At 35.4% G+C, this 26,505-nt stretch overlaps 1 protein-coding gene across 4 annotated transcripts in view; it reads left to right on the top strand.

Annotated features, from left to right (window-relative positions):
- The window catches only part of vaspb (vasodilator stimulated phosphoprotein b), a 39,380-nt gene extending 15,992 nt beyond the window's left edge, over positions 1-23,388 (top strand). Inside the window, exons 2-14 of one of the 4 annotated variants that reach the window (XM_026287882.1) lie at positions 6,419-6,590; positions 8,671-8,851; positions 9,426-9,486; positions 11,478-11,575; positions 13,247-13,497; positions 13,981-14,132; positions 14,669-14,726; positions 16,919-16,946; positions 17,040-17,079; positions 17,261-17,317; positions 20,732-20,804; positions 22,136-22,193; positions 22,283-23,388. In XM_026287882.1, the coding sequence (XP_026143667.1) occupies positions 6,419-6,590; positions 8,671-8,851; positions 9,426-9,486; positions 11,478-11,575; positions 13,247-13,497; positions 13,981-14,132; positions 14,669-14,726; positions 16,919-16,946; positions 17,040-17,079; positions 17,261-17,317; positions 20,732-20,804; positions 22,136-22,193; positions 22,283-22,320 (1,267 nt within the window). In that variant the 3' untranslated portion in view covers positions 22,321-23,388. Of the gene's footprint in view, positions 1-6,410; positions 6,591-8,670; positions 8,852-9,425; positions 9,487-11,477; positions 11,576-13,246; positions 13,498-13,980; positions 14,133-14,668; positions 14,727-16,918; positions 16,947-17,039; positions 17,080-17,260; positions 17,318-20,731; positions 20,805-22,135; positions 22,194-22,282 lie in introns of those variants that run through there. The other 3 variants (XM_026287884.1, XM_026287881.1, XM_026287885.1) reach the window with 3 other exon arrangements.
- Positions 23,389-26,505: the final 3,117 nt, after the last annotated feature.

Genomic DNA, 26,505 nt, shown 5'->3' with positions numbered 1-26,505 from the left:
ATTTAATGATTTAAAGTTCTTTTTCTTTGGGCATCAGTTTCTCTGAAGACTTTGGCAGCTGGCCATTTTCACACCTCCTCTTATAAACGACGACCAAAAGCTAAAACAGTTTTAGCCCAGCTGCTAATTCTATTTATACCATTCAATAATTGCTTAACCAGAGGACCTGTTGAGTGTGAGCACTGAGCATTTATTGAAATTTACTTAAAACCCATACAGAGTTAAATCTGTGTAAGCAATACTTGACAGCTGATCTAAACCGCTATAAAGCATGACAGATTCTGCTGAGAGAAAGACCCTTCAAGTCCCACAAAGTCTCATGAATTCACATTCTTTTCTTCTTTTGTCCAAACACTCATCTGCCAGTCTGCGTATCTTATCCCCAGTGAGTCACTTGTAATTACACTGTGACCATTCAACCCTTAACTTCCCCCTTTAAGGTGTTGTTGAGCTGGAGAACCAGGTGAACAGAGGGGAACAGAACATATTTGAGACGCTGAAGGAGAGAGAGAGAGAGTTTCAGACAGATTAGTGGGCGTGACTCTACTTGTTAGTGTTCAAGGGCAGCTGTCTGCACAGCCTTATACAGACATTTCTTCAGCCATGCTCTGCAGTTTCCTGTTAACTCCTTCATTCCCAGGAAACTGGCAATTTGTGGTTCTGTAGTAGAGTGTCATATATATTTAAACTAGTGACAGTCTGTTATGTAGTTAAATTGCAGTTCATTTTTAGAGAGCTGCGTACTTAAACTTTGCACAAATTGGGTTACTGAAAGCACAACTGAAACTTATGTACTGATATTTATATAGTGATTTGTCACTATGAGTGTATAATGAGTGTATATATATATATATACTTTTTATTTAATTTTTTATAAAAGCCCTCATAGGAACAAGTGTTGCAAGTTAGCTTCAGATCAAACACTATGATTCATGCATGGGATGACTGTGATTGCAGTTTCATATCTTTATTGTATCTGTCCCTACCAAAAAATGATAATAATACAAAAAATAGCAAATTATTGTTTGCAGGATACAATGTAAAATGTACATTTTCTGTATGCCCGTTTTTGCATTGGGTCAGAGGGAATAATGTTTATGTTGTGAATGTATTAGATCTGTTTTATATGTATGGATTTAGTTACTGTCATGACTGCTTCATACAGTGTGCATTTGCTTGTTATCTGTCCATGAAGGCAATTGTTTATGTACAGTATGTGTGTGTGTGCGTGCATGCCTTTCTCTTCATTAATAATTCACTGCACACACTCAGTTTCGTCCCTAGTTCCAGCTCGGCCTTCCCATATTAAAAATGTATTTATTTCTCATAACTGGACGGTTGAGTCTAAGCCAAGCTCATCCTGATCTCTCTCCTCCTTCACTTATCCTCTGTTCTTTCTGTGATTGCTGTTATCCCATCTTTCCTTCCATCTGGTTAACCTAAGCTCCCCTCCAATAGCAATCAACATCTGGGCACGAGGAGTGTGTGTGTGTGTGTGTGTGTGTGTGTGTGCGTGTGTGCGCACAAAAACCACTCAGCAGGCTGTAGAGTCTGTCCTTATTTGGCATTTCTTGGAGCAGGAAGTAGGCTGTGGCCTCTGATTGTGAAGTCACAAGAAGAGGAGATCGTATCACAGTTTGCAAAACATGAGGGAGAAAAAAAATGAAGAAAACCTTTAAATATAAGTGTCTTTGGTCACTTATGTCACAGGCATTTTTATTTCATTTTTATAATACTGTTTATTTGATACATTATAAAAAATGTTTGCTTTTCAGTGCCTTTTATAAATGCCTTTTATGATTTGAAAATCAATTTTACATATATTTAGTCATTCAAAATGTATGAAAATCTAAACATATTTTTAAGCATAATAAGTTGTGGTCATTTCCCTCTCGACAAACAGTTTAGCCCTGATAAGCTTTTATCAAATGTTAGTGTAGTTGGCTACCATTTCAACACAACTGTCAGTGAAGAAGCACAAGAACACAAAGAAAATTTGTAAACAATAAATTTATTTGGTCATTTCCATCAGAGCTGTATTTTTGTCAAATTATGCTGTGAAACAAAAAATATTTTAAGATTTTGTTCCAAAATTAGTTTAATTACGATTAAGCCTCAAATGTCAACTATACATCGGATTGCTTTCTTCTTTAAATGCTAAGGTAAAAATATGAATGGTATAATAATGTTATACTAAAACTAAAATTGAATGGGGAAAAACCCTGAAGATAACACGTAGAAGGAAAACAAAGCATATTAAGCACGAAGAAGAACATAAGTGGACTCTGATCGATTAATTGCAGCTTTGATTACATAATTGTGGCATCCATAATTGTAATCAGGATTAGAAATTCGATTAATTGTGTTTATGAAACATCTATAAACGTCTATTCATTGTCGCCTTTCTCTATATAGAAGACTCCAGAATTCTGCCTTTAGTTGATTGTGAGTGTAGGTCAAAGGATTCAATTGAATTAACATTTGTTTGTGTGTCCAATCTATTTCTTAGAGACATTATAAATAGTCCAGGCATAAATGTGCACACCACAAGCAAGGTGATGTCAGTTTGACATTACAGCGCTTGCTCAGTGATATCCTTGTCTTTGTTTGTATATGTTTGTTGGGAAAGACAAATCCAGCTGTGTTTTAACCATTCACCATCAGTGGATTTCTGATTCGTTCAGCCAAAAAAAAAGTGAAACCTGTATTTTTTGCACTTACCTTTAGTGATTGCTAAACTCACTTTTATGAGATGAAAAATTAAATCAGCCAAAACAATTGGCATCATATATCGTCCTTTGGCTGCCCTGATTTCTAAATATTGGCATTGGCCAGTAAAAAACACATATCGGTTGACCTCTATTCAAAATTATATTTATGGAATATTTGATACATTTATGTTAACCACTTTTTAGGCATAGACCTGAAAATGAAATGTTCAACTTAAAGGGGACATTGGATGCCCATTTTTCCACAAGTTGGTATGATTCTTTTGGGTCTTCATGATATGTCTGTAACATACTTTAGTTAAAATTCCCCAATGGTCTTGTAAAACAACACCGTTTTTACCTAAACAGCTCTGTTCACAGCAACGCATTTTGGTGCATGTCTCTGCTCAACCCCACCCCTCTCTTCTGTGAAGACTACACGCTAGAAACCTAACCAAACGTAAGAAAGAAAAAAACTAAGTGAATATTTAATCTAGGGCTGCCCCCTAGGCATTGGCTGTAACAAAACAAAAACAAAACAACAACAACAAAAAAACAATATTGGTCGAAGGCTAAATATAATGATTTAAATGGTTTATTAACCTGTTAACAAACACCTGGATACTGGCATACTGAATGCTCTTTGTTTGCACGTCAATGTTTACGAATAGATAAAATGAAACTGGACAAAATTAAACTTGACAAACTATATATCATCATAAAGATATAAGCCTGAAGCATCGACGACAGATCGCTGTTTTTCAATGAAAAGCTTATAAAGAATGTATTTGCATAATTCGTGTAAGCAGTACATATCAAAACATGAAGAATCAAAACACAGTACATACCAGATTCGTCGTAATAACGAGTCATAAACGCATCCACAGCTGTAAATCCTGGTTTAGTTAGAAAGATAAGGGTCCACTAAATGACATCTCATGGAGCACATTTAGTCCAATGAAGCAATAACATTGTAATATGGATCATAATTCCTTTGTTTACATTTCAGTTCTTCAGCGACAGTATTGTTTGTGTCGGTTATGGAATAACTCGCACTCAGAAACTGCATCTTGGTAGAAAAAAACTGCATGATTTTGTAGCATACAGTGTCACAAACAGAATGAGAAGATCCTGTAAAAAAAGTGAAGGATAGGTGGAAGATTGTTTATTTGAATTCTGGCACTCTCTTGTGACGGCTTGTGACGCTTTCTGTGACGCACCTGTCATCTGATGGAGGCATAACTTAGCGATCGCTTTTTTCGTTCTTTTTTTTTCAACATTTATCATTTGTGTGTTTTATTTTGAATGTGACTGTATCTGCATGATAACCATCTCTTTGAGTGCAAATAAGTTCGCTATTATTTGTTTAATCACAGCTAGCAATGTGTCTATATGAATAGAGTGTGATTATTGACTTTATGGTGCATTTGTATGATTACCATCTCTATAACTTGTGACCAGCACGTCAACACATGATGATTGACTATATGAGCAGAAAATTTAGTAAATGCTGCACTAGACATAGTATCAGGAAAATGGTTTCAGGAATCTTATTTGTCATGGTATCTTCTTCAGATTTGAAATAGAAACTCATGAGGCATGTGACTTGCAACCCATTACTTGTCTAGATTGCTCCAGGACTGATTTCATGTATTTTTTTATCAAATAAAAAAAAATTCAGTGTGGTACAATTTTATTTCAAGGCACTTCAGTGTCTATAACGTTTTTTGAGCATTATCAGCTCTGGTTGATAAAAAGTAAAGCCCAAAGGGTCTTCTTTCCAAAGACACCAAAATTGTGTGTGTAACAAACATAAGTAAGGAATTGTTGCAATTTTAAATTAGGTAGGGCACTTTCAGCTGTGAGTCCCATAATGGGGGGGGTCAGGTTAACAGGTTAATAAACGTGCGAATAGTCGACTAATACTTAAAATGAATGACTACTATTCGACAAAGAAAAATCCTTAGTCAAGGGCAGCCCTAATTTAATCTGATGTCCTGATCTTTAAACTGTTGTAAACTGTGTGAAAATCAAAGCCTTAGGTCGAAACATGTTATGTTTCAAATTTGAGGTTGATATATAAAACATTCCACCAAGAGTTTCCAGTAAAATTTTGGTCACTGTACCAAATGTTTCCTCTAAATGAAATTTGTTTCCCATTCATTTTTGACCACGAACAGTACTACTGTGACCTTATTTTGAAGGACAGTTTAACCTATTTGAATTCAGCAAAAAAAAAAAAAGAGATGCTGCATTTTTCAGCAAATTAAATGGTGTGTTATCATATAGGCCTGTACTGGCTTTATATATCGATTATCAGCCATCTTGCTCTCTAAGATGTAACCATCAGCCATCAAACAATCCAAATTGGCCAACCTCAACTCACCCAAATTGTTATTTTGAAAGCGCCACACATATGCATCCAAACATGTAAACAACAAAATTTCCATTCAAACCTTAAGAACTGGCTCTGTTTGTAAAGTTATGTGTGGTAATGTGATACATGGCCAATATGTTTCTAGAAGCTGCTTTCTCCCCTTAGCAGCAGCATGTTGAGCACTTCCTGTCTTTGTCTGCCCCCATTGTTGGTACTTGCTTGGCTTGTTTCGATCAGACCGACTTCTCCTACCTCACACATTTCTAACCACACTTGTCTTTTTGTTCATACTATCTCAGTCTCTCTTCCCCCTTTGTTTGTCATCCTTTTCCAAGTATAAAAATGCCTGTTTCTCTTTCGCTTTTCTCTCCTATCTTGCAGTTTTAATGGGGTCATATGTTGCTAAGCTCATCGATCTGAAAAGCAAGGTGTCCTCTGATTGGCCAGCTATCCAGTGTGTTGTGAATGCCTCAAGCGTGTGATGGAAATGTTACGTCCCTTACCATACTGTGATGTGTGTCCTGGTCAGAACATTGGCGAGATGAGACAATAACAATAAAACCCATTACAAACGAGCCATTTGTAGCATCCAGTGGGGACATAATCACAGATTAAAATGACTTGTACTGTCTTTTTACATGTTGCATTGCATCATGCCGTGTAAACCTAAAACCATGTCTGCATTTGTGATCGGAGAAATGACAAACAACAAGCGGTACTCTACACTGCTCAAAACTAGCATTTGAATCATCAGTGACAAATCCTTTAAATATGTAAATGTATTTACAGACTGTGAGTCAGAACAGACATTGTAGTCTTCTCTCCCAGGATCAGGAAACAGTCCTCCATAAAATGTGCTGCACACATATGAATATTTGGGTTGGACTGTTCTGAAAGAGTGTTGTAAATACAACCTAACCACTAATTTAAATTGCGTCCTTTTCTAGAAGGCCAAACAAAGTATTTTTGCTTTCACAATGAAACAGCATCTCAAAGACATGGCGGCGGTGGCAACAGCGAAAATCAAAGTTGCGCCATCTTTCTTTGCATGAACATTTGGGCGGCATTATGCAAATCTTCCTACATTGTGACAGACATATTGGGGCCGTGTTTAAACGAGGCGTTTTAGTAGGGCATGGACGAGTCTTAACTGTTTGAGACCTTAGTCTTTGCAACTTTAGGGATCTTATCCATACACGAACAGCTTGCAACACTCCAAAGAGAAATGGAAACTTGAAATCGCATCATACGACCCCTTTAAAAAGAAGGTTTACTGTATGCATACACTGTAAATGTATTTAATGTCATCTCTCTCTTTCTTTCTTATGTACAGTGAATCAAGTATCTGTCAGGCACGGGCCACTGTGATGATCTACAATGATGCTGATAAGAAGTGGGTCCCGGCAGGCACGGGTGCCCAAGCTTTCAGCAGGGTCCAAATCTACCACAACCCCAGCATTAACGGCTTCAGAGTGGTGGGACGAAAGATGCAGGCCGACCAGCAGGTAAACAAACTACAGTCGGCCAGATGCAGCGTGGGCTTGCAGACAAACAAACCATTTTTCTTTGAAGCTAGCACTGCAGAGGGCCGACACATTCAGGATAACTGGAAAACAGGTCTTTTCAAACTTTGCCTCAAGCTCACACTTATAATAGTCTTTCAGAATAAATCTGAAGACCGACAGTACATACATTAGGGTTAGGGTTAGGGTACAGTCTAATACTGTGTTTATCTTAATGATGGCAAAGGTATAGTTTAACCCAAAAATGTAAATAATTCAATTAATGACCCTCAAGTCATTCCAGACCCACATAATATTTTCCCCTCAAGGCAGAGAAGTTTAGCAGAACGACTCTACTGCTGTAAGAGTGCATACTGGAATATAAAGCATCAAAATAAGACATAAGAAAGTAGTTATATACCAGTTTATTTATTTTTTTTAGAAAGTATACATTCATTTGATAAAAGATTTCTATTTCAAATAAATAAAAACAATTTCATGAAAAATGTTTTCAACATTTATAATAATTTATTTGAAATGTATGATAAGAAGAAATATTGCTCTAACTGCTAGAATCTCATTTCTGTCTCTGTGTTTAAAGTCCATCCATCACCTGCATCCCTCTGTCTTGAGTTCTCTCTTTCCCTCCCAGCACTGTCGTCCTCTATACGCACAGACACGAATGCTCCCCAGAGATTACTACTAAAGTAGATGTTGTTTCCTGTAAGATAGCCAAACCATTTCCTGTGCCAGTTAGGCCCTCCTCCCCCATTCCCATGACTCTACCTCTCCACACTCCATCTGTCTGATCCACGAACTCATTTCTCTTTGTCTGAATGACTCAGTGACTTTTGTCTCTTTCTGTGTAGTGTCTGCTATTCTGTATTTTTGATGGCACTGCTTCTTTTTTTGCTGTCATGTTCAACTTTTTTTGGGGCATTTACTTCTTCTCTCTCTTCCCTTTTCTCTTCCTCCGCTCTACTTTGTGGAATTCATGATTGTAATATAAACAGAGAAACGATGTGTCAGCACATTCACTAAAGGAGAACACGCATACACTCGATCTCTCACACACTCACTCATGCGTTCCGTAGACGTGGAGCCACCTCCTGGATAATCTGTTAAACAAGCTTTTATTTCTGTTGCAATATGCAAAAAGTTAACAAATCTGTTTGAGCTTTGGGCTTGAAGTTTAAGGGCGGGTAGGAGAAAGTCTTTTGGCACATTCAAATATATGTTAATCTAAATATTTGCTAAGTTCTTAGATGACTTGTTCTAGGATTGATTTAAAGAAAAATCACATGTTTGCTGAGAAAATCACCATGATGTAGATCAGGGTTCCTCAAATCTTGCCCTGGAGGGCAAATCTGCTGCAGAGTTTAGCTATAACCCTTATCAAACTCACCTACCTGTGATTTTCTTATGATCCCGAAGACACTGATTAGCATGTTCATGTGTGTTTGATTAGGGGTAGAGCTAAACTATGCAGAAAAGTGGATCTCTGTAGATCATTTAACACAATATTTATGATGGCAGAGCAAATTCTTTAGAAAAGTGAGTTTAAAGATAAATATTGTTTATATATTTCATATGGCTGAACATATGTTTGTCACTAGCTTTAAGGCCAGTTTACACTTATATTACATCTTTAAGTTTTTTTTTTTATGAACCTTGAGAACCCTGTATTTTGATTTCTTTCGGTTGCTCTTTTAAACACAAGAACGCATCTTTAATTTGACATTTTTCAAATCTTGTATTCTTAAAATTTTATGACTTCTTTGTATGTAAATAAATAAATAAATCCCAACAGCTAATTATATTATTGCCATAAAAAGCCCCACAAAAAATAAATTAAATAAATCCATGAACTAAAAAAAATGTTTATCTCAAGAGGTGTATTAAATTATTAGTCTCTATGTGTTACATTTATAAAAAGAAATAAATAATATTAATTCACTTGAGACTAAAATGAGTGTCAAAAAGAATAATGAACTTCTCGAATTGACTGTAGCATGAAAGAGAATCTTCACTTGTGTATTTGTGTTTTATGACTTACATTTTGACTCTTGTGTCTTCTGTACAGGTTGTGATAAACTGTCCAATTGTAAAAGGATTAAAATATAATCAGGCGACGCCAAACTTCCACCAGTGGCGGGACGCTCGGCAGGTGTGGGGACTAAATTTTGGCACCAAGGAAGATGCAGTGCTGTTCGCCAATGGCATGACGCATGCGCTCGAGGTTCTCAACTCCTCGTCTGATGGAGGTAATGCACATGCACATTTTCACACCATTGTGACAAAGCATATTTTTTTAATGGGCTAGTTGACCCAAAAATGAGAATTGTCATTAATAACTCACCCTCATGTCGTTCTAAACCCGTTGATGAAATCCGAGAGCTTTCTGACCCTGCATAGACAGCAATGCAAACACCACATTCAAGGTCCAGAAAGGTAGTAAGGTCATTGCTTAAATAATTCATTTCACATCAGTGGTTTAACCATAATTTTATGACCCTGTGAGAATACTTTTCTTGAGCAAAGAAAACAAAAATAAAGACTTGTATCTTCATAAAATTAAGGTTTTTAAACTGTGTCCTTATTACCTTTCTGGGCCTTCAACATGGTAGATGTGTTGCTCTCTATGCAGGGTCAGAAAGCTCTTGGACTTCATCAAAATTATCGTAATTTTTATTACGAAGGTGAATGAAGATCTTATGGGTTTGTAACAACATGAGACTGAGTAATTACTGACAGAATGTTCATTTTTTGTGTGAACTGTCCCTTTAATGTATAATGGAAAAAAATAAATACAACCTATTACAGCTGCATTGTCTTTAGGTTACCCCACACGACCCGTGTCCAATGGACCATCCCCAGAAGAGCTGGAACAACAGAGAAGGTACAAACCAGGGATTATTTGTAGTGGTATACATAACAAAATGTTTTTTTTTTTTGTTCACTTCCTGTGGCATCGTGTGAATTGCCTGAAGTCATGGTTTCCCCTGGTCAGTCTTTGACCTCACTTTCACAGGCACACACACATAGACACAAGCACACACTCTCCAGGGATTACTGGTATTAACGCTCAAGTATTTAGCTTTCCGTGAGCCCCTCAAGTGATGGTTCAGAAGTCCGGATCCGGCCTTCTGACACTTAAATCCTCTTCTTCCCTTCCTCATTCTCCTCTTCTTTCAGTCTGCAAAACTGCTGGTTAAAAAAATGAAACACTGATGTCTTTTCACACTTTAAATTGTATTTTATTTTTATTTTTTTGTATTTTTGCAATTATTTGGCAGCTTAATAATAAAGCAGATAAAAAATAAATGGGCATATTTAAATAATCATATTGCTCACACAGTCTGTTAATCACTATTCCACATCTCTGATTTAAATCAGACTCAATTTAAATTATGGACACTTTTATAACTACAGCACAGCTGTGGTAAGTTACCATATTTTTATTTGATTGGTTAAAAGGGTTCTTCTGGCAAACGTTTTCTGCCTAAAAACAAGTTCACATTTACTGGTCACATTTTTTTGGGATTGAAATCCAGTCATTTAAATATTTCCCCATAGAGAAATTTTTTTGGCAATTGAATCCTGACAAAAATTCACAAATGTGGCCATACCTTTACTGCTGGTTTAAAACAAGCTCCAAAAGTTGCGGCACTGCACACAATTTGTGTACTACTAATAGCATAAAAATGCTCTTGCAAAATTATTAATGCAATTTCAGGCTTCTGTACATGAATGCATTTGGTATGAGTAGCTATGAGTAGGACATTATGAATTTAATTTACTATCTGTTTATTATCATTAATAATAATGTTTATAAGAAGAAAAAAAATCAGGTTACAGCAAAACAATCTGTTTTGTCAGTGGAAAAAAAAACTAAAATATTAAACATGTAACAAGTGTTTGACGCAGTCCGCAGTGATGTGACCTTATGTATATGTGAACTATTTTGTGTTAATATCCCTGGAAGCAGTAGAAAACTGAAATTATTTTCCAAATCACCAAATCTGGAATGAGACTGTAATTCCAGAACATGCTGCACTCGTCTCTCTCTTTTTCTTTCTCTCTCTCTTTTCCTGTCTAGTTGTTTTGGTTACCTTGATAAAGACTTTACATGGAGCTAGTTGACTCATGTCTTGACTTGACTGAAATGTTTTGAATGGCTCTCAGAGAGGCTTGACTTGACATGAAACTTGACATTTTAGTCTTGTAAGTGTTGCTACAGAGAGTATTCATTATTTGTTTTTCTATGTTTGCAAGAATGTTTCAAGTATGAAGTCACGTTTTATATACACGGGTTCATTTGAGGCATCTCAGAGTGATTTAAAATATGTAAACCCACCAAATAATCGGCATCTCATCCCACATCTACTGTAAAATTAAGTTAAGTGACAGACTATAGGTTGCTCCTATTGAATTTACTGCTTTGGACTTCAACTCAAGAGTCAACAAAAAAATCAAGAAGCCTGTGTGAACTCGTTATATTTGACAACAATGAATTACTTGGCATGACATGCACGTCATGGGATTTAATGTCCATATATACATCTTAAATTTTTTTTTACCTTGTAATTTTTAATCATAATGTCATAAATAAATCAGACTTCATTTATTCTATTAAAACCCACTAACTTATTTACTTGAAGTAACACCTTTAAGTTACATTTTCAGTAATTTATCAACAAATTTCAAGTTTGTATTTCTTTGATATTGGTCACAAGACATGCAGTTAAATTTAAATATTATTTTTAGTGTTTTATTTAGATTTTATTTTACAATTTGTTTCGTTTAATTAATTATTACCTGATCAACTCACAAATCTAATTTCAAATTGCAGTGTCAAAATAATTGCAATGACTTTGTCTTTTACTGCAGATTAGAACAACAGAGGATGGAGCAGCTGGAGCGAGAGAAACAAGAGAGAGAGCGACAGGAAAGGGAAAGACAAGAAAGAGAACGACAAGCAGCTTCAGGTCAGTTGAAAGTGTTTAACCTCAACAACAGACAAGATTATTTTGTATCTTGCTTTAGATCATTGCTGTCTTCTACAAGTAGAGACCAACTATGTTTTTTTTTTTTTTTTAATGATATTCTATTCTATTAATTTGTACAGCACATTTAAAAGGAACAGACATTGGCCAAAGTGCTTTACATATCATCATCAGGGCTTATGGCATCCCCTTGGTAAAACCACCATCCCCCCTAACTATCCCCTTTAGAATAATGTGTATTATTTAAAACTTACCATGCAAATTAAATCTATAAATTACTTACGATAATTCACAAACTAAACAGCGGCAATTGGCCAATCAGAACTCTGTACTGTAACAAGCTGCTTGTTCCCCCTTTCCATTTTGCGCATTGTTTTGCGAAAATGGTTCATGTGCAACTTTTGAATTACTTTAAAAAGAAGAAAACAGAAGTCTATTTTTTTGTAATTTAAAGACATTCCCCAACATTGTTATTGTGCTGTATGTGAGACGGATTGAGAGGCGATAGTAGAGCTAATATATATAAAGTCACCGACTTTGCAAAAAACAAACAAAAACAAGTTTCTTGAAAGTAAAAAAGCATTCACTACGCGATGAAGCCTGTTAGATTACAGTTAGAATGCCCTTATAATTCAAGCAATAACAGAAAAAAAGTTTGACACTTTACGTTTTTATATTAGTTTGCACAAGCAATGTACTTCTCTGAATATCTTGTAATTTATGCATGAGCACAAATGTGCTATTAATTTTATAAAACAGTGCATAACAACACGGTGTTTCGCTCCTTGAATGAATCAGATTTTGAACGAATCAGGTGAACAAGTGACTCCACAGTCCATTCAGATGGACTCATTTGTTTAGCTTCTATCTGAATCAGCCGTTTTGAACAAATCGTTGGATTCTATATCATTTATTAAAACATGGACTTGCTGTCCCCTACTGGCGGGTTTATTGTCATCAATATTTACCCATTATATTCCTAAACCAGACAAGGTGCCAGCACTACCAGCACAAAAACACATTCAGCAAAATATTGACCAAAATTATTCCATTTCAGGCACCAGAAGGGAAAAAAAGCTTATTCATTTAATAAGGAACAAATATTGAAATCATTATGTAAAATTAGCTATAGAACTATATACAGAAGCACATTTAAAACTGAAATATAATTTATTTTAATTCACGTGTTTCATATAATCTTTCTTGATTACAATCCGCCATCAAAATGATTATTATTATTTTTTTACATATAATTATTCCAGCTGCTGTGGGAACAGGCTATGATTAAAGGGTCCACCTCACATGCGATAGCCTAGTAGCCGGGACAACTTCTTTATGTTTACAGACATGATGTAATGACGCAGTGCCATTACATTATTAGAAAACATTATTATAATCTAACTGTTGTGAATCGGGCTAAAGTAAGGCAATAGTTTTGTACACTGGCTGGTTATTTACTTGCTCAAATATTGATTTTTGATTATTTTAAACCAAATAAAATTACGAACGGCAGCTTTAAATAGAGCATATCATTAAAGGATGATTAATGTTTATTAACATTATTTGCAAAAAATATTGGTTAAAACAATTTCTACCTTTTGTTTCTGAGATGACTAATTTTGACAAATTAAAAATTGTGCTTTTGTTCAACAGTAGTCATTCCTCCTGCACCACCTTTGGCCCCTGGAGGTCCTCCACCTCCCCCTGGACCTCCACCTCCTCCTGGGCCCCCTCCATCTGGACCTCCCCCACCACCTGGACCTCCTCCCATGGGAGGAGGAGCTCCACCTCCACCTGCTCCTCCTCTGCCCTCTTCAGGAGGAGGTGGAGGCGAGAGAGGAGGACCAGGTGACGGTGGTCTCGCTGCTGCCCTGGCAGGTGCTAAACTCCGCAAAGTGCCCAAGGTGAGACAATGAGGGAGAATCACAGTAAGAGGATATCCAGATGTCAAAGCAATGAGTCACTTCCTGGTAATGTTATTTACAGTCTTGGTGACATCACCTGAAAATTTAATTCCTTTTTAGAGGCAGAAGTTTATTTTAACCTGTTATGCTCCTTAAACTCCTTGGCTTGTGTGTGTATGTTAAACATGTTTTAAGAAAGAAATGTGATCAAATCAGTATTTCATGTTGGAGAACGCAGACAATGAAACACTGGGAAATCTAAAACGTTTACGTTTACAATCTTTTACATTTATTCGTAAATACTTAATACTTTATGTAAAACAAAAACAAATACAGGCTAATAAATCCATTCACAAAGATGACATTTCATATAAATTTACTTATTTAGCTTGTTGAGTAGTTAAAATGTGGAGCCTGTTTTCCCATGATGTCCACCACATTGGTTCCTGGCTGCTGTTATTGACTCAGTGCTTCCTCCTGCAGGATGATGCTGGTAGTGGTGGAGGAGGAGGTGGCAGCAGTGCTGCGGCCAGTGTGGCACCAGCTCCTAAAGCAGACAGCAACCGCAGCAGTGTGTCTATGCCCAGCGGAGGAGGAGGCCTGATGGGAGAGATGAGCGCAATTCTAGCACGGCGGTCAGTAGAAAAAAAAAATCACTTCAAAAAAATTCATAAAGACATTATACATACGTCTTCTGAAGAGACATGGCCTCTTTATAAAAGGAAAAGATTTAATTGAGGCTTTTATTCTCTTATTAATAATGATGAATAAATAAGTAAATCACGTCAAAAATGGTAAACAGAATTTCAAACATGCTTGTACTTTTTTATGACACTTGAGAACAATTTTCACTAGTTCTTGCAGAAGCTCAAATGTACTTGCATAATGTGAGAACCAACCTCATTTGCTCTTGCATGTCAAGCATGCATATTTAAGCTTCTATTTACCATATTTGATGTGATCCGTGTATGTGGACTGTTCTTTTTAATCCATCAGTGTTTGGGTGTAATGAGCTTTCATTAGAGGGACATTGTGCTACTGATAAAGTTTTAGACTTTGAGTAGTAAATAACCCATACTATTCTTTGAACTCTTTGCCTTGTGTGTGAAGATGTGCTGTAAATGACTGATGTGTTTAGAACTTACTGTTGTCATTGTGTCTGTTGGCACAGGAGAAAAGCAGCAGATAAAGGGGAGAAGGCGCCCCCTAAACCAGAGGAGCCCAATAATGTATGAACACCTTCCATCTTTTCAGGCTCATTATGGATCATTTTGTCAATTCCACAGACAAGCATTTGTGTTTTTTCCCCTAAACTAAACTTCTAGTTACTTGCTAATCATGTTAACAACATGCTAGTAACTTGCTAATCATGTTAGATACATGCTAACAAAATGCTAATAACTTGCTAATCATGCTAGAAACATACTATATACTTGCAAATCATGCTAGAAACATGCTAGCAAAACATGTTAGCATCATGCTAGTAACATTAATCATGCTAGAAACATGCTACTTACTTGCTAATCATGCTAGAAATATGTTAACAAAATGTTAGTAACTCGTAAATCATTTCAACAACAAGCTAGTAATTTGTTAGAGCTAGTAACATGCTAGAATCATGGTAGAAACATGCTAGTAACTACTAATCATCTTGTTAATGTTAACAACATGCTAGTAACTTGTTTAACATATTAGCATAATGGTAGTAACATGAGAATCATGCTAGAATCATGCTAGTAACATGATAATCATGCTAGCCACATATTAGTGAACTTCGTAATCATGTTATCAACATGCTAGTAAATTGCTAATCACGCTAGAAACATGCTAGCAACTTTGTTAAACCTTCTAGTAACATGCTAAAAACATGTTAGCGACGTTCTAGTGACTATAATCGTGCTTGCAAAATACTAATAACTTGTTAGTCATGCTAGTCACTTGTTAATAATGCTAGAAGCATGCTAGAAACATGCTAATGACATGTTAGCAACTTGCTAGGCATGTTAACGACATGCTAGTCACTTGCTATTCATGCTAGTGACATGCTAGTCACTTGCGATTTATGCTAGTGACATGCAAGTCACTTGCGAATTATGCTAGTGACATGCAAGTCTCTTTCTGGTTTTGTTAGGAACGTTAGTATTATGATAGTAACATGCAAATCATTCTAGAATCATAGTAACAACATGCTAATAACTTGCTTATCATGTTAACATGCTAGTAACTTGCTAATCATGCTAAAAACATGCTAGTAACTTGCTACTCGGGTTAGAAACATGTTAACAAATTGTAAATGACTTGCTAATCATGCTAGAAATATGCTAGTAACTTGTTAAACATGATATAAACATGCTATAATTATGCTAGTAACGTGTTAATCATGCTAGAATTATGCTTGTAACATAATCATGCTAAAATCATGGTAGTAATATTCTAATCATGCTAGAATCATGCTAACAAAATACTAGTTACTTACTGATCACACTAGAAACATGTTAGCAACATGTTAAACATGATAGAAACATGCTATCATTATGCTAGTAACATGCTAATCATGCTAGAATCATGATAACACCATGCTAGAAATATGTTAATCATGTTAGAAACAATGCTAGTAAACTTGGTAATCATGATAATAAAATGTTAACATCATGCTAGCAACATGCTTATCATGCTAGAATCACGCTAGCAACATGTTAGTAACTTGTTAATTATGATAACACCATGCTAGTAATACATTAATCATGCTAGCAACATGATAACCATGTTAGAAAAATGCTAGCAACATGCAAGTCATGCTAGAAACAGCCCAGCAACCACACCAGGTACCCTAGGAATGTGTTTTTGTACCTGTACATTTATATCTGTTTTTTTTCTTGATAGACTGTATTGCCTTGAAAACATTTAAACTTTAATCTTTAAAACTATTTTAACTTTTAAACTACTCAACACTGAAAATTTTCAGATTGCAAGCTTTTAAAACTATTTCAAGCGTTCTTGCTAGGCTTTTTTTAAACCAATGTAAAGTTTTTCAAACTTTACTCATCTAGTTGTGACTGGAATTATCAAATGTTCTTCTTTTTTTTTTGAAAGTCTAACATTCTCTTAATAGTAGACATTGAGTTGATCACTGAAATTGGCTGCAGAGTGGTATTTGTTTGTGGGAAAAATCCTGCAAAAAGTTCCTGTAAAATTCCTCGTAACTTTCATGTAAATCGACCATTTAAAGTGCATGCCAAAGTGTTAAGTTACTTAAAGATGTTGTCTACAGACTTGAGATTGAATATAGCCTGTATTCCTGTAAATGTAAGTACTAAAATTGAGTTAGACTGGAAAAGCCAGCACTAATACTGAACGCTGAGGAAACACTCTTTCATTCTCCTCTTGGTCTGTTTCCTTTCCATTGCCTGATGATCTTCAGGATGATTCTGAAACTCAAGGCCCAGGCGGTAAGATAACAATGGATTTATGATCGAGATTTGTGACATTTAGATACTCATTGAATGTTTTCTAATTATCTGTGATTTTTTTTTTATTAACAGAATTTAAGAGACCATGGGAAAAATCAGCCACCATGCCCAGGTAAACATTCTTTTATGCTTATTAGTTATACATAGCACTGAAAAGTTTGTTTGTATCAAGTTCCACCACTGTCTCCATTAGTTTGATGTTTGAAGAACTCCAGCTGTTGAGTGTGACTGTCCATAGGGCCCTGTAGTTTAAATTTAAAGTGAAGTATATACACAGTACATGTCTCAAACAGGACAAACTCAGCACCCAGAGGTCTGGAGTCACCCTCTTCCTCTAGCCCAATTACCAGGTATTTTTACTACAGTATGCTCTCGTGTGGTTATGGACTAACACTGCTGGCATCCCCAGTTCCCCTGCTTTTACACACACATTTACCTACACATGCAATAAAGTAGTAAACCACTCAAGTCCATGGATTACACTGATATTACATAGTTTAAAAGGGGTTTTAACATATTGCTTTGCATCATGGCCAAGAACACCCTTTAATCTTGTGAAAATCATGTAACACATGGCCCCTTGCAGCTTCTATAAAGTGCGTGTGTGTGTGTGTGTGTATATATATATATATATATATATATATATATATATATATATATATATATATATATATATATATATAGTGGGGATCGAAAGTTTGGGCACCCTTTGCAGAATCTGTGAAAATATGAGTGATTTTCAAAAAATAAGAGAGATCATACTAAATGCATGTTATATTTTATTTAGTACTGTCCTGAGTAAGATATTGTACATAAAATATATTAACATTTAGTCCACAAGACAAAAAAAATGCTGAAATTATTAAAATAACCCCATTCAAAAGTTTGGGAACCCTTGGTTCTTAATACTCTGTGTGGTCACCTGATGATCCAGGACTGTCTTTCTGTTTTGTGATGGATGTGCATGAATCCCTTGTTTGTTCTGAACAGTTAAACTGAGCAGCGTTCTTCAGAAAAATCTTTAAGGTCCTGCAGATTCTTCAGTTTTCCAGCATCTTTGCATATTTGAACCCTTTCCAGGAGTGACTTTATGATTTTGAGATACATCTTTTCAGACTGAGGACATTTGAGGGACTCAAACACAACTATTTAAAAAGATTCAAACATTCACTGATGCTCCAGAAGAAAACAAGATGCATTAAGAGCTGGGGGGTGAAAACTTTTGAACATGATGAAGATGGCCAAATTTGTCTTATTTTGTTGAAATATAATTTTTTTCCATTTAGTTCTGCCCTTCGTAAGCAACAGAAGATACTTGTATGTTTCCCGGTACACAAATTAAGTACAATTTACCTTGATCTTCAAATTCCAAAAGTTTTCACCCCCCAGCTCTTAATGCATCTTGTTTCCTTCTGGAGCATCAATGAATGTTTGAATCTTTTTAAAAGGTTGTGTTTGTGTCCCTCAAATGTCCTCAGTCTGAAAAGATGTATCTCAAAATCATACAGTCACTGCTGGAAAGGGTTCAAATATGCAAAGATGCTGGAAAACTGAAGAATCTGCAGGACCTTAAAGATTTTTCTGAAGAACGCTGCTCAGTTTAACTGTTCAGAACAAACAAGGGATTCATGCACATCCATCACAAAACAGAAAGACAGTCCTGGATCATCAGGTAACAGAACACAGTATTAAGAACCAAGGGTTCCCAAACTTTTGAGTGGGGTTATTTTAATAATTTCAGCAATTTTTTTGTCTTGTGGACTAAATGTTAATATCTTTTATGCACAATATCTTACTCAGGACAGTACTAAATAAAATATAACATGCATTTAGTATGATCTCTCTTATTTTTTGAAAATTACTCATATTTTCACAGATTCTGCAAGGGGTGCCCAAACTTTCGATCCCCACTGTATATATATATATATATATATATATATATATATATATATATATATATATATATATATATATATATATATATATATATATATATATATATATATATATATATATATATATATATATATATCTCACACTGCTATTCAAAAGTCTCTTTAAGCCCAGTAAGGGTCAATTTAGAAAAAGAGTACAGTAAAAAATAAAATCTTGCGAAAACATTAATATGGTTTAAAAAACAGTTTAGAAATACTTTAGTATGTAATTTAAAATGTAATTTAATTTTTAGCAGCCATGACTTCGTTCTCCAGTATATCATGATCCTTCAGAAATTACACTGAAATGCTGATTTGGTGTTTAAGAAACATTATTAATCATATTTTTATAATATTGCTGTGCTGCTTAATATTTTTTCAGCATTGTTTATATAGAATGCTCAAAAGAACTTTATTTATTTGAAATATAAATGTTTTGCAACAATGTAAAAGTCTTTCAGTTTTGATCAGTTTACATTTTTTCTTAATAAAACATAAAAACATTATAAAACATCTACATATCCCATGGTCTGTAGGCTACTGTGGTCTTTCTGAATACTTGATTCTGATTGGCTGCGAGATGTGCATTAAAACCAAAGTTCTATACTGAAGCGCACACACAGAATTGTGTCAAAACTGCCCTTTGACTTTTAGTAATAAAATGCCATCAATACTGAATTTTTCTCAGCAGTGACGTGGTAACATCGCTTTTTTTTTAAATAATAAAACTGTCGATTTGAGGTCCTGGTAATGGTGTTTGTGCCATCAGCCAAAACAGTTGTGTGATTCTGTACAGGATTAAGACAGTCTTTACTACTGGAGGGTGTTTTCATAAGATCAGTTACTGACACGACATCGAGTCAACCAATGAAAGGATAATTTTACTTCATGGGGCACTTTTATTTTTGAGGACATTCTCAAAATCAGTCAGATTTAGCTAACATGTAATTTCTAAGCAGATCGTCCGCAAGTTTGTCACCAGTGTAGAGATAGATTAAGTATACCATACACACACAAACACAGTTGGTTCAGGCAGACTGTACTTAACTTGACCCATCATGTGACTGGGGTGGATTTTAGTTTCTGAGCTTGTTTGGCTTCAACTTGTGGGCTTTGGAAAACTCTTTGGCTTTCTGTAATGTCTGTAGATCTGTGCAAGCACTGTCACAGTATTACATGCTTTTTTCAACAGGATTACATGCTTTGAAGATTTTTGAAATTGCCTTCAGGCTTGGATTCATTTAATTGATTCTGCTGTTGTGCTCTTATTATCCACTGGGGGCTCTCTGTTACTGAATATATTTCTTTTGTTCCCAGATCTGTGTAGGAGCCCATATTAAAGCTGTCTCCACATCCATGACTTTAAACCACAGCATCACTTTTGGTCCAGATTTATATTAACTCTAGATTAGAATTAGCACCCAAAATTGGTCTTCAAAATATGAAGTTAGAGGTGCACAGATGATGGGCATTTTTCTAAATGTATATTCTTGCAAATTTGTCCACTTGAAATTTTCATATATGACCTTTTCCATTGAAAGAGGAATTTCTGCTTTTCAGATAAAGGAATGCATGAATATAGAAATGAACTGCACTCATAGCAGCCTTTTTGCAATAACATTCCAGCTGAAGCCATGGAAGTGGATGAGACTTTGATGTTGGTCTTCCCTTTGAATGAATCTTAAAGTCTCTTTGGGCTTCTTTAGACCGCTTTATTGCATTTAGGGTTGGTGAAGGGAACATTGCTTTTGCCTTGCCTTTTTGTTCTTATTTTTCCTATTCTTTCTTCCTATTTCTATTTAATAAATACTTGTCTTCCTGTATTTTCAGGATGAAACCCAATAGCCAGTCAGCAGAGCCCGAGAGTGGAGAAGGAGAGTCAGAGATGGAACGAATTAAGCAGGTCAGAACTGAGGACATTTTAAATTCTGAACATGTCAATGGCATGTTATTTTTATTTGGTACTGTCCTGAATAAGCTATTTTATATATAAACATCTGTTATATACTCCACAAGAAAAAATAATTACTGAATTTATGAAATGACCCGTGAATCTTAATGCTGTGTGTCGTTTCCTGGATGATCCATGACTGTATTTCTGTTTTAGGATAGTTGTTCATGAGTCCTGCATTAGTCCTGAACAGTTTTGTCTGCTGTTCTTCAGAAAAATCCTCCAGCTCCTGCATGTTCTTTGGTTTTCCAGCATCTTCTGCATATTTGAACCTATTTGAAAGTGACTGCATGATTTTGAGATCCCTCTTTTCACACTGAGGACAACATGAGGGACTCATGTGCAACTATTAGAGAAGGTTTAAATGCTCACAGATGCTCCAGAAGAAAGAAAACATGCATTAAGATCCAGGGGGTGAAAACATTGGAACAGAATGGAGATGTGTACATTTTTCTTATTTTGCCTAAATATTTAATTTTTTCATTTAGTACTGCCCTTCAGAGGCTACAGAAGATAGTTACATGTTTCTCAGAAGACAAAATAAGTTAAGTTCACCCTGATCTTCAATTCAAAAAGTTTTCACCCCTGGCTCTTAATGCATGATTTTTCCTTCTGGAACATCGGTGAGCATTTAAACCTTCTGTAATAGTTGCGTGTGAGTCCCTCATTTTAAATTTAAAATGAAAAGATGGATTGTGTGAAAAGATGAATCTCAAAATCATACAGTCACTTTTGGAAAAGGTTCAAATATGCAGAAGATCCTGAAAAAATTAAAGAATGTGCAAGAGCTGGGGGATTTTTCTGAAGAACAGCAGGCAGTTCTGCTCCGGACCAATACAGGATCATTGTGGATCATCCAGGAAATTACAAAAAGTATTAAGAATCAATGGTATGTAAACCTTTAAATGGGGTCATTTTTAAAAATTGCATATTATTTTTTGGAGTATATGTGTGATATATATATATATATATATATATATATATATATATATATATATATATATATATATATATTTGTTATGTGAAACCGCTTATTCAGGACAGTACTAAACAAAAGACAAAGTGTTTTTCATGTGCTCTCTTATTTAGTTAAAATTATTAACATATTTGCAGATTCTGCAAGGGGTGTGTAAACTTGTGAGCACAACTGTGTGTGTGTGTGTGTGTGTGTATATATATATATATATATATATATATATATATATATATATATATATAAAACCTAAATATAACAAATATCATTTGAACATGAATTTGTTTATGTGTGTCTATCTGATGTTTAGGAACTGCTAGAGGAGGTGAGAAAAGAGCTTCAGAAGGTTAAGAATGAAATCATTGGAGGTAAGAAAATACATTTTTCCTCTGCATTTTTCTTCCCTTTTCAAGTGATTATTTGCTGTGTTCATTTATTCCTGTGTGTTCTTTCACAGCCTTTATTCAGGAGTTACAGAAACGAGGATCTACATAGTCCCACAGAAATTGATGGGAAGGGATTACTTGGTCCTGAGAACCCAGGGATACACACACACACACACACACACATGCACACAGAACACTTAATCACTACCTTTCAGCCCAAGATGAGCTTTCTTGTACCTTTACCTGCCATTGTTTTCTTTCACGTTCATCCATTTCCTTACTCTCCACGTTTAGTTTTACATATTTTGTTTTACACTTAGTGTTTTACATACAGTACACATTGTCACCCTAACGCTTGATTCCTGTAATACAAAGTGCATAAATCCTCACCCAACAAACTCAATACTTGCCTAAACTTATTGTATTCAGGGAATAGAGCATATCAACTATCCCAGTGACTGTAACGGCCATATACAGACCCGCAGAGCTATGATGCAACAATAATGAGGCAAAAACAAGATGGATTTTGGAGAAAAAGACCTGCAGTAGTGCACACACCATCTACCACACACACACCTCATGACCGGACCCTCATGTCAGGTCCCATTCTTGTGCTTTTAGCTGGGAGATTTTCACATCAGACCTGGTTTAGGGAAGACACTTTAATTTGAAGCTCAGAGCTTTGTGTTTCATGTGTGGGGGTGCTTGCCTCTCTTTATCAGTGCCATCTTGTACGTGGTCACCTGACCGCCACTATCTGGTGGTGCGAAACAACTGTTGTCATAGCTTCAGCCCTCATTTGAGATGTTTTTAAACTTTGTGTTGAGGTATGAAATAATATGGCCATGATCATTTTTGTCTGTCGGCCATGCCAAACTGCCTTGGAAAATACATATAAATATAAATATATAAATAAGGTATATATATTTGTTTTGAGGGAAAAAAGATAGACAACTTGAGATAATGTTTCTATTTTAATGAAAATGATCGGTGAATGGGGACTTATTGTGATTATTATGTTTTCTTTTGAGAAATTATTTTCGGATTTCTGTTAAACTTCTGTTCCTTTTTTTCTATAGAATATAGGCTTTTTACACTGAAATATATGAATAAAAATTGCGTAGAGACACTGGATTAGATGCCTTTATAGTCAAATACAGCTGCTTCTTCTACTGCACTTGTGTCTGCCTTTTTTTTTTATCATCGTACAACTACATATACAAGAAACATATTTCATGGCCTTGCCACAAACACATTTGGCTCATTCATTAGATTTTATTCTGTTCATTTAACTGTTGGTTCAGATACGAAAGTGGATCTGACAATACAGGTAAGCTAGCATTGTTACATAGGATGAGAAATACTGAAGTGAAACCTGAAATCAGCATTATTTCAATGCAGTCGTGTATAAATAGGATTACAAAAGTAGAACTTACTCTTGAGCAATGGAAACATGTTTGCAGCACATGTATTGTCATCCACACATACTGGGCATAATAAAAACAGCCTTGCAATGAAATCCAGGAAACAATTTCTTTGACTATATAAATGTTTATTTAGCCGTGGCTGAGAGCAGCAGCAGAAGGATAATGAGCTGTTGTTTCCTGTTATGAATGGACCCAAGTAGAGTTGTCAACAACTGCTACTATCTCACTCCGCGCTTAGTAGCCAACCCTGATAAACACATTTGGTTTCAGAATAGAGGATTAGAATAACCTCAACAACAGACCAAGCGGAGTGCAAAAGCAATACACAAATGTGGCAATTCTTCAGATAATATCTGTTCTTTAGAAATAGTTTTCTTTGTCACGCATATTTTTCACTTGCCACGGGGCCCCGTCAGATGGAAATAAACACGGCCATAAAAAGAAGCACAAATAAGTATCGTGTTAATCATTCGGTACAAAGAGTCCGATTGCCATGAAGTTGCTTTTAGAGACCAGTTCAATAAACAATATTTAAGATAAAATGTAACCTGTCATTGCATAATTATGGCTGCTATAGTCAGTCCTGGGAAGTAACTGATTACATGTAATCTGGATTACATAATCAGATTCCAAAAATCAAGTAGCCTGCTTGTAAATGGAGTATATTTACGTTCATTTTATAATAATAATGCTCATAATCAGATTAAAGTTACTTTTTTATTCACACCCTGGCAGTAAATCATTCATAATTAATTGATTCTTCCTAATTCTTCCTATTTTTATTTTCTTTTAAAATGTAAAATAACGAACCTCCTCTCGAGCAATTGTCATGTATGAAACAAACAATCACGCAGGTTTTAAAAACACTGGTGATGTATAGCTGTGAAACACTATGTCTTAATCATATCCAAACTGACCCGGAGTAACCGTTTATTCGAAGTTGGACTAACATCTTTCAAACTTGAAAGACTTTGGGCATGTGATGGTGTTGTTTTCATGTTTATTAATGTTTGTTCATGAAACGCAGGGATTCCCAAATTAGTTTGTGAATGAATCGGTGTTTTTTGGAACAAATAAGCGAAATCAACGAATCACTCTTCGCTATGTCCAAAATTGCATATGGTGTTTCTTTTAAAGAATTTCATTTGCAACCATGAAAAATTATGTGTATGTGTGTATATATATATATATATATATATATATATATATATATATATATATATATATATATATATACACACACACACACACAGTACAGACCAAAAGTTTGGACACACCTTCTCAAGGCATCAAAACTATGAATTAACACATGTGGAATTATATATGGAATTATATACATAACAAAAAAGTGTGAAACAACTGAAAAACTATCATATTGTAGGTTCTTCAAAGTAGCCACCTTTTGCTTTGATTACTGCTTTGCACACTCTTGGCATTCTCTTGATGAGCTTCAAGAGGTAGTCACCTGAAATGGACTTCCAACAGTCTTGAAGGAGTTCCCCGAGAGATGCTTAGCACTTGTTGGCCCTTTTGCCTTCTGTCTGCGGTCCAGCTCACCCCTAAACCATCTCGATTGGGTTCAGGTCCGGTGACTGTGGAGGCCAGGTCATCTGGCGCAGCACCCCATCACTCTCCTTCTTGGTCAAATAGCCCTTGATACCTTCAGTGTGACTCTACAATTTTCATAGTCATGAAAATAAAGAAAACTCTTTGAATGAGAAGGTGTGTCCAAACTTTTGGTCTGTACTATATGTATATATATATATATATATATATATATATATATATATAGTATTATCTATGTAGTATGAATTAAATCAAGACACAGATGGTGTCATTATTATGACATGAACAGTTTGCTTTGCTGCAGTAGTAGGTAATCTTATACTTTTTTAATGATATCCCTACTATTTTGTGAATACTATGAATTGGTATATACTATCTCTTTACAGTTTTCCCCTACTATATTTTGACTCAAGGAATACCTTTTATTTTGGTTTTGAACTAATGAATTAGTTGAATAAGAGATTAAATGACTCACTCATAAGGTCAGTCTCTTGTCACCATCTAATGATGAAACTTGCATTTCTTTCTTTATTTTTTTTAATTGATTTCTATAATATTCTTACTTGTATATTTTTTAACACATATCTGTTGTGATATTTAACTACCCCTCACAAAAATAATGGGGTGATACCAAGGAACAATAATGGTATCAGGCGATAACCATGGTACCATATAATATTAATATGATATACAGTAGTCAACATTTGAAGTAGATCAAAAAAGTTAAACAAAGTTGTCCTAAGACAAGAACGCATTTTGGTGTTAGGACAACTTTGATGAAAGGTTTTGACCCACTTCAAATGCTAGTGTACACACCTGTTTTTATACAGTCTATGGTACACACACACACACACACACACACACAATGATAATACTCCAATGGTGTGAAACTCCAATGCACTTCAGAAAATAGCAGCAAAGAAATGTAGTACCATAGAGCTTTTTGATTATTTTTAAGAATATTTATAAAAACAACCACAAAAAATGCTCACATTGGAGCATACAAATATTTTATTTTAACTTCTAGCTTTTAACTTTTAAAAATAAACGCTGCACAGGAACTGTGGCAGATAACCAGTAGAGGGAGCTTCTATGCGTTACTACAGTCTATGGTTACAATATTGAAATAGCAACCAACGAAACAATCCGGACATGTATGTTTTTATTATACATTCATAATCTCGCTAGCATTACATAAATGACAAACAGCAACACAAAAAAACGGACTCGGACGTTGCCCGTGACGTCGCGGCGAGGCGGAGCGTGAGCTGAGGTCATTTCCTGTTTGTGTTCCCGTCGAG

This window comes from Carassius auratus, chromosome 18 (assembly GCF_003368295.1).
Source record: "Carassius auratus strain Wakin chromosome 18, ASM336829v1, whole genome shotgun sequence".
Classification (NCBI taxonomy): Eukaryota; Metazoa; Chordata; class Actinopteri; order Cypriniformes; family Cyprinidae; genus Carassius; species Carassius auratus.
The sequence above is the reverse complement of the archived record's forward strand: the minus strand, read 5'-3'. Positions and strand labels throughout refer to the sequence as shown.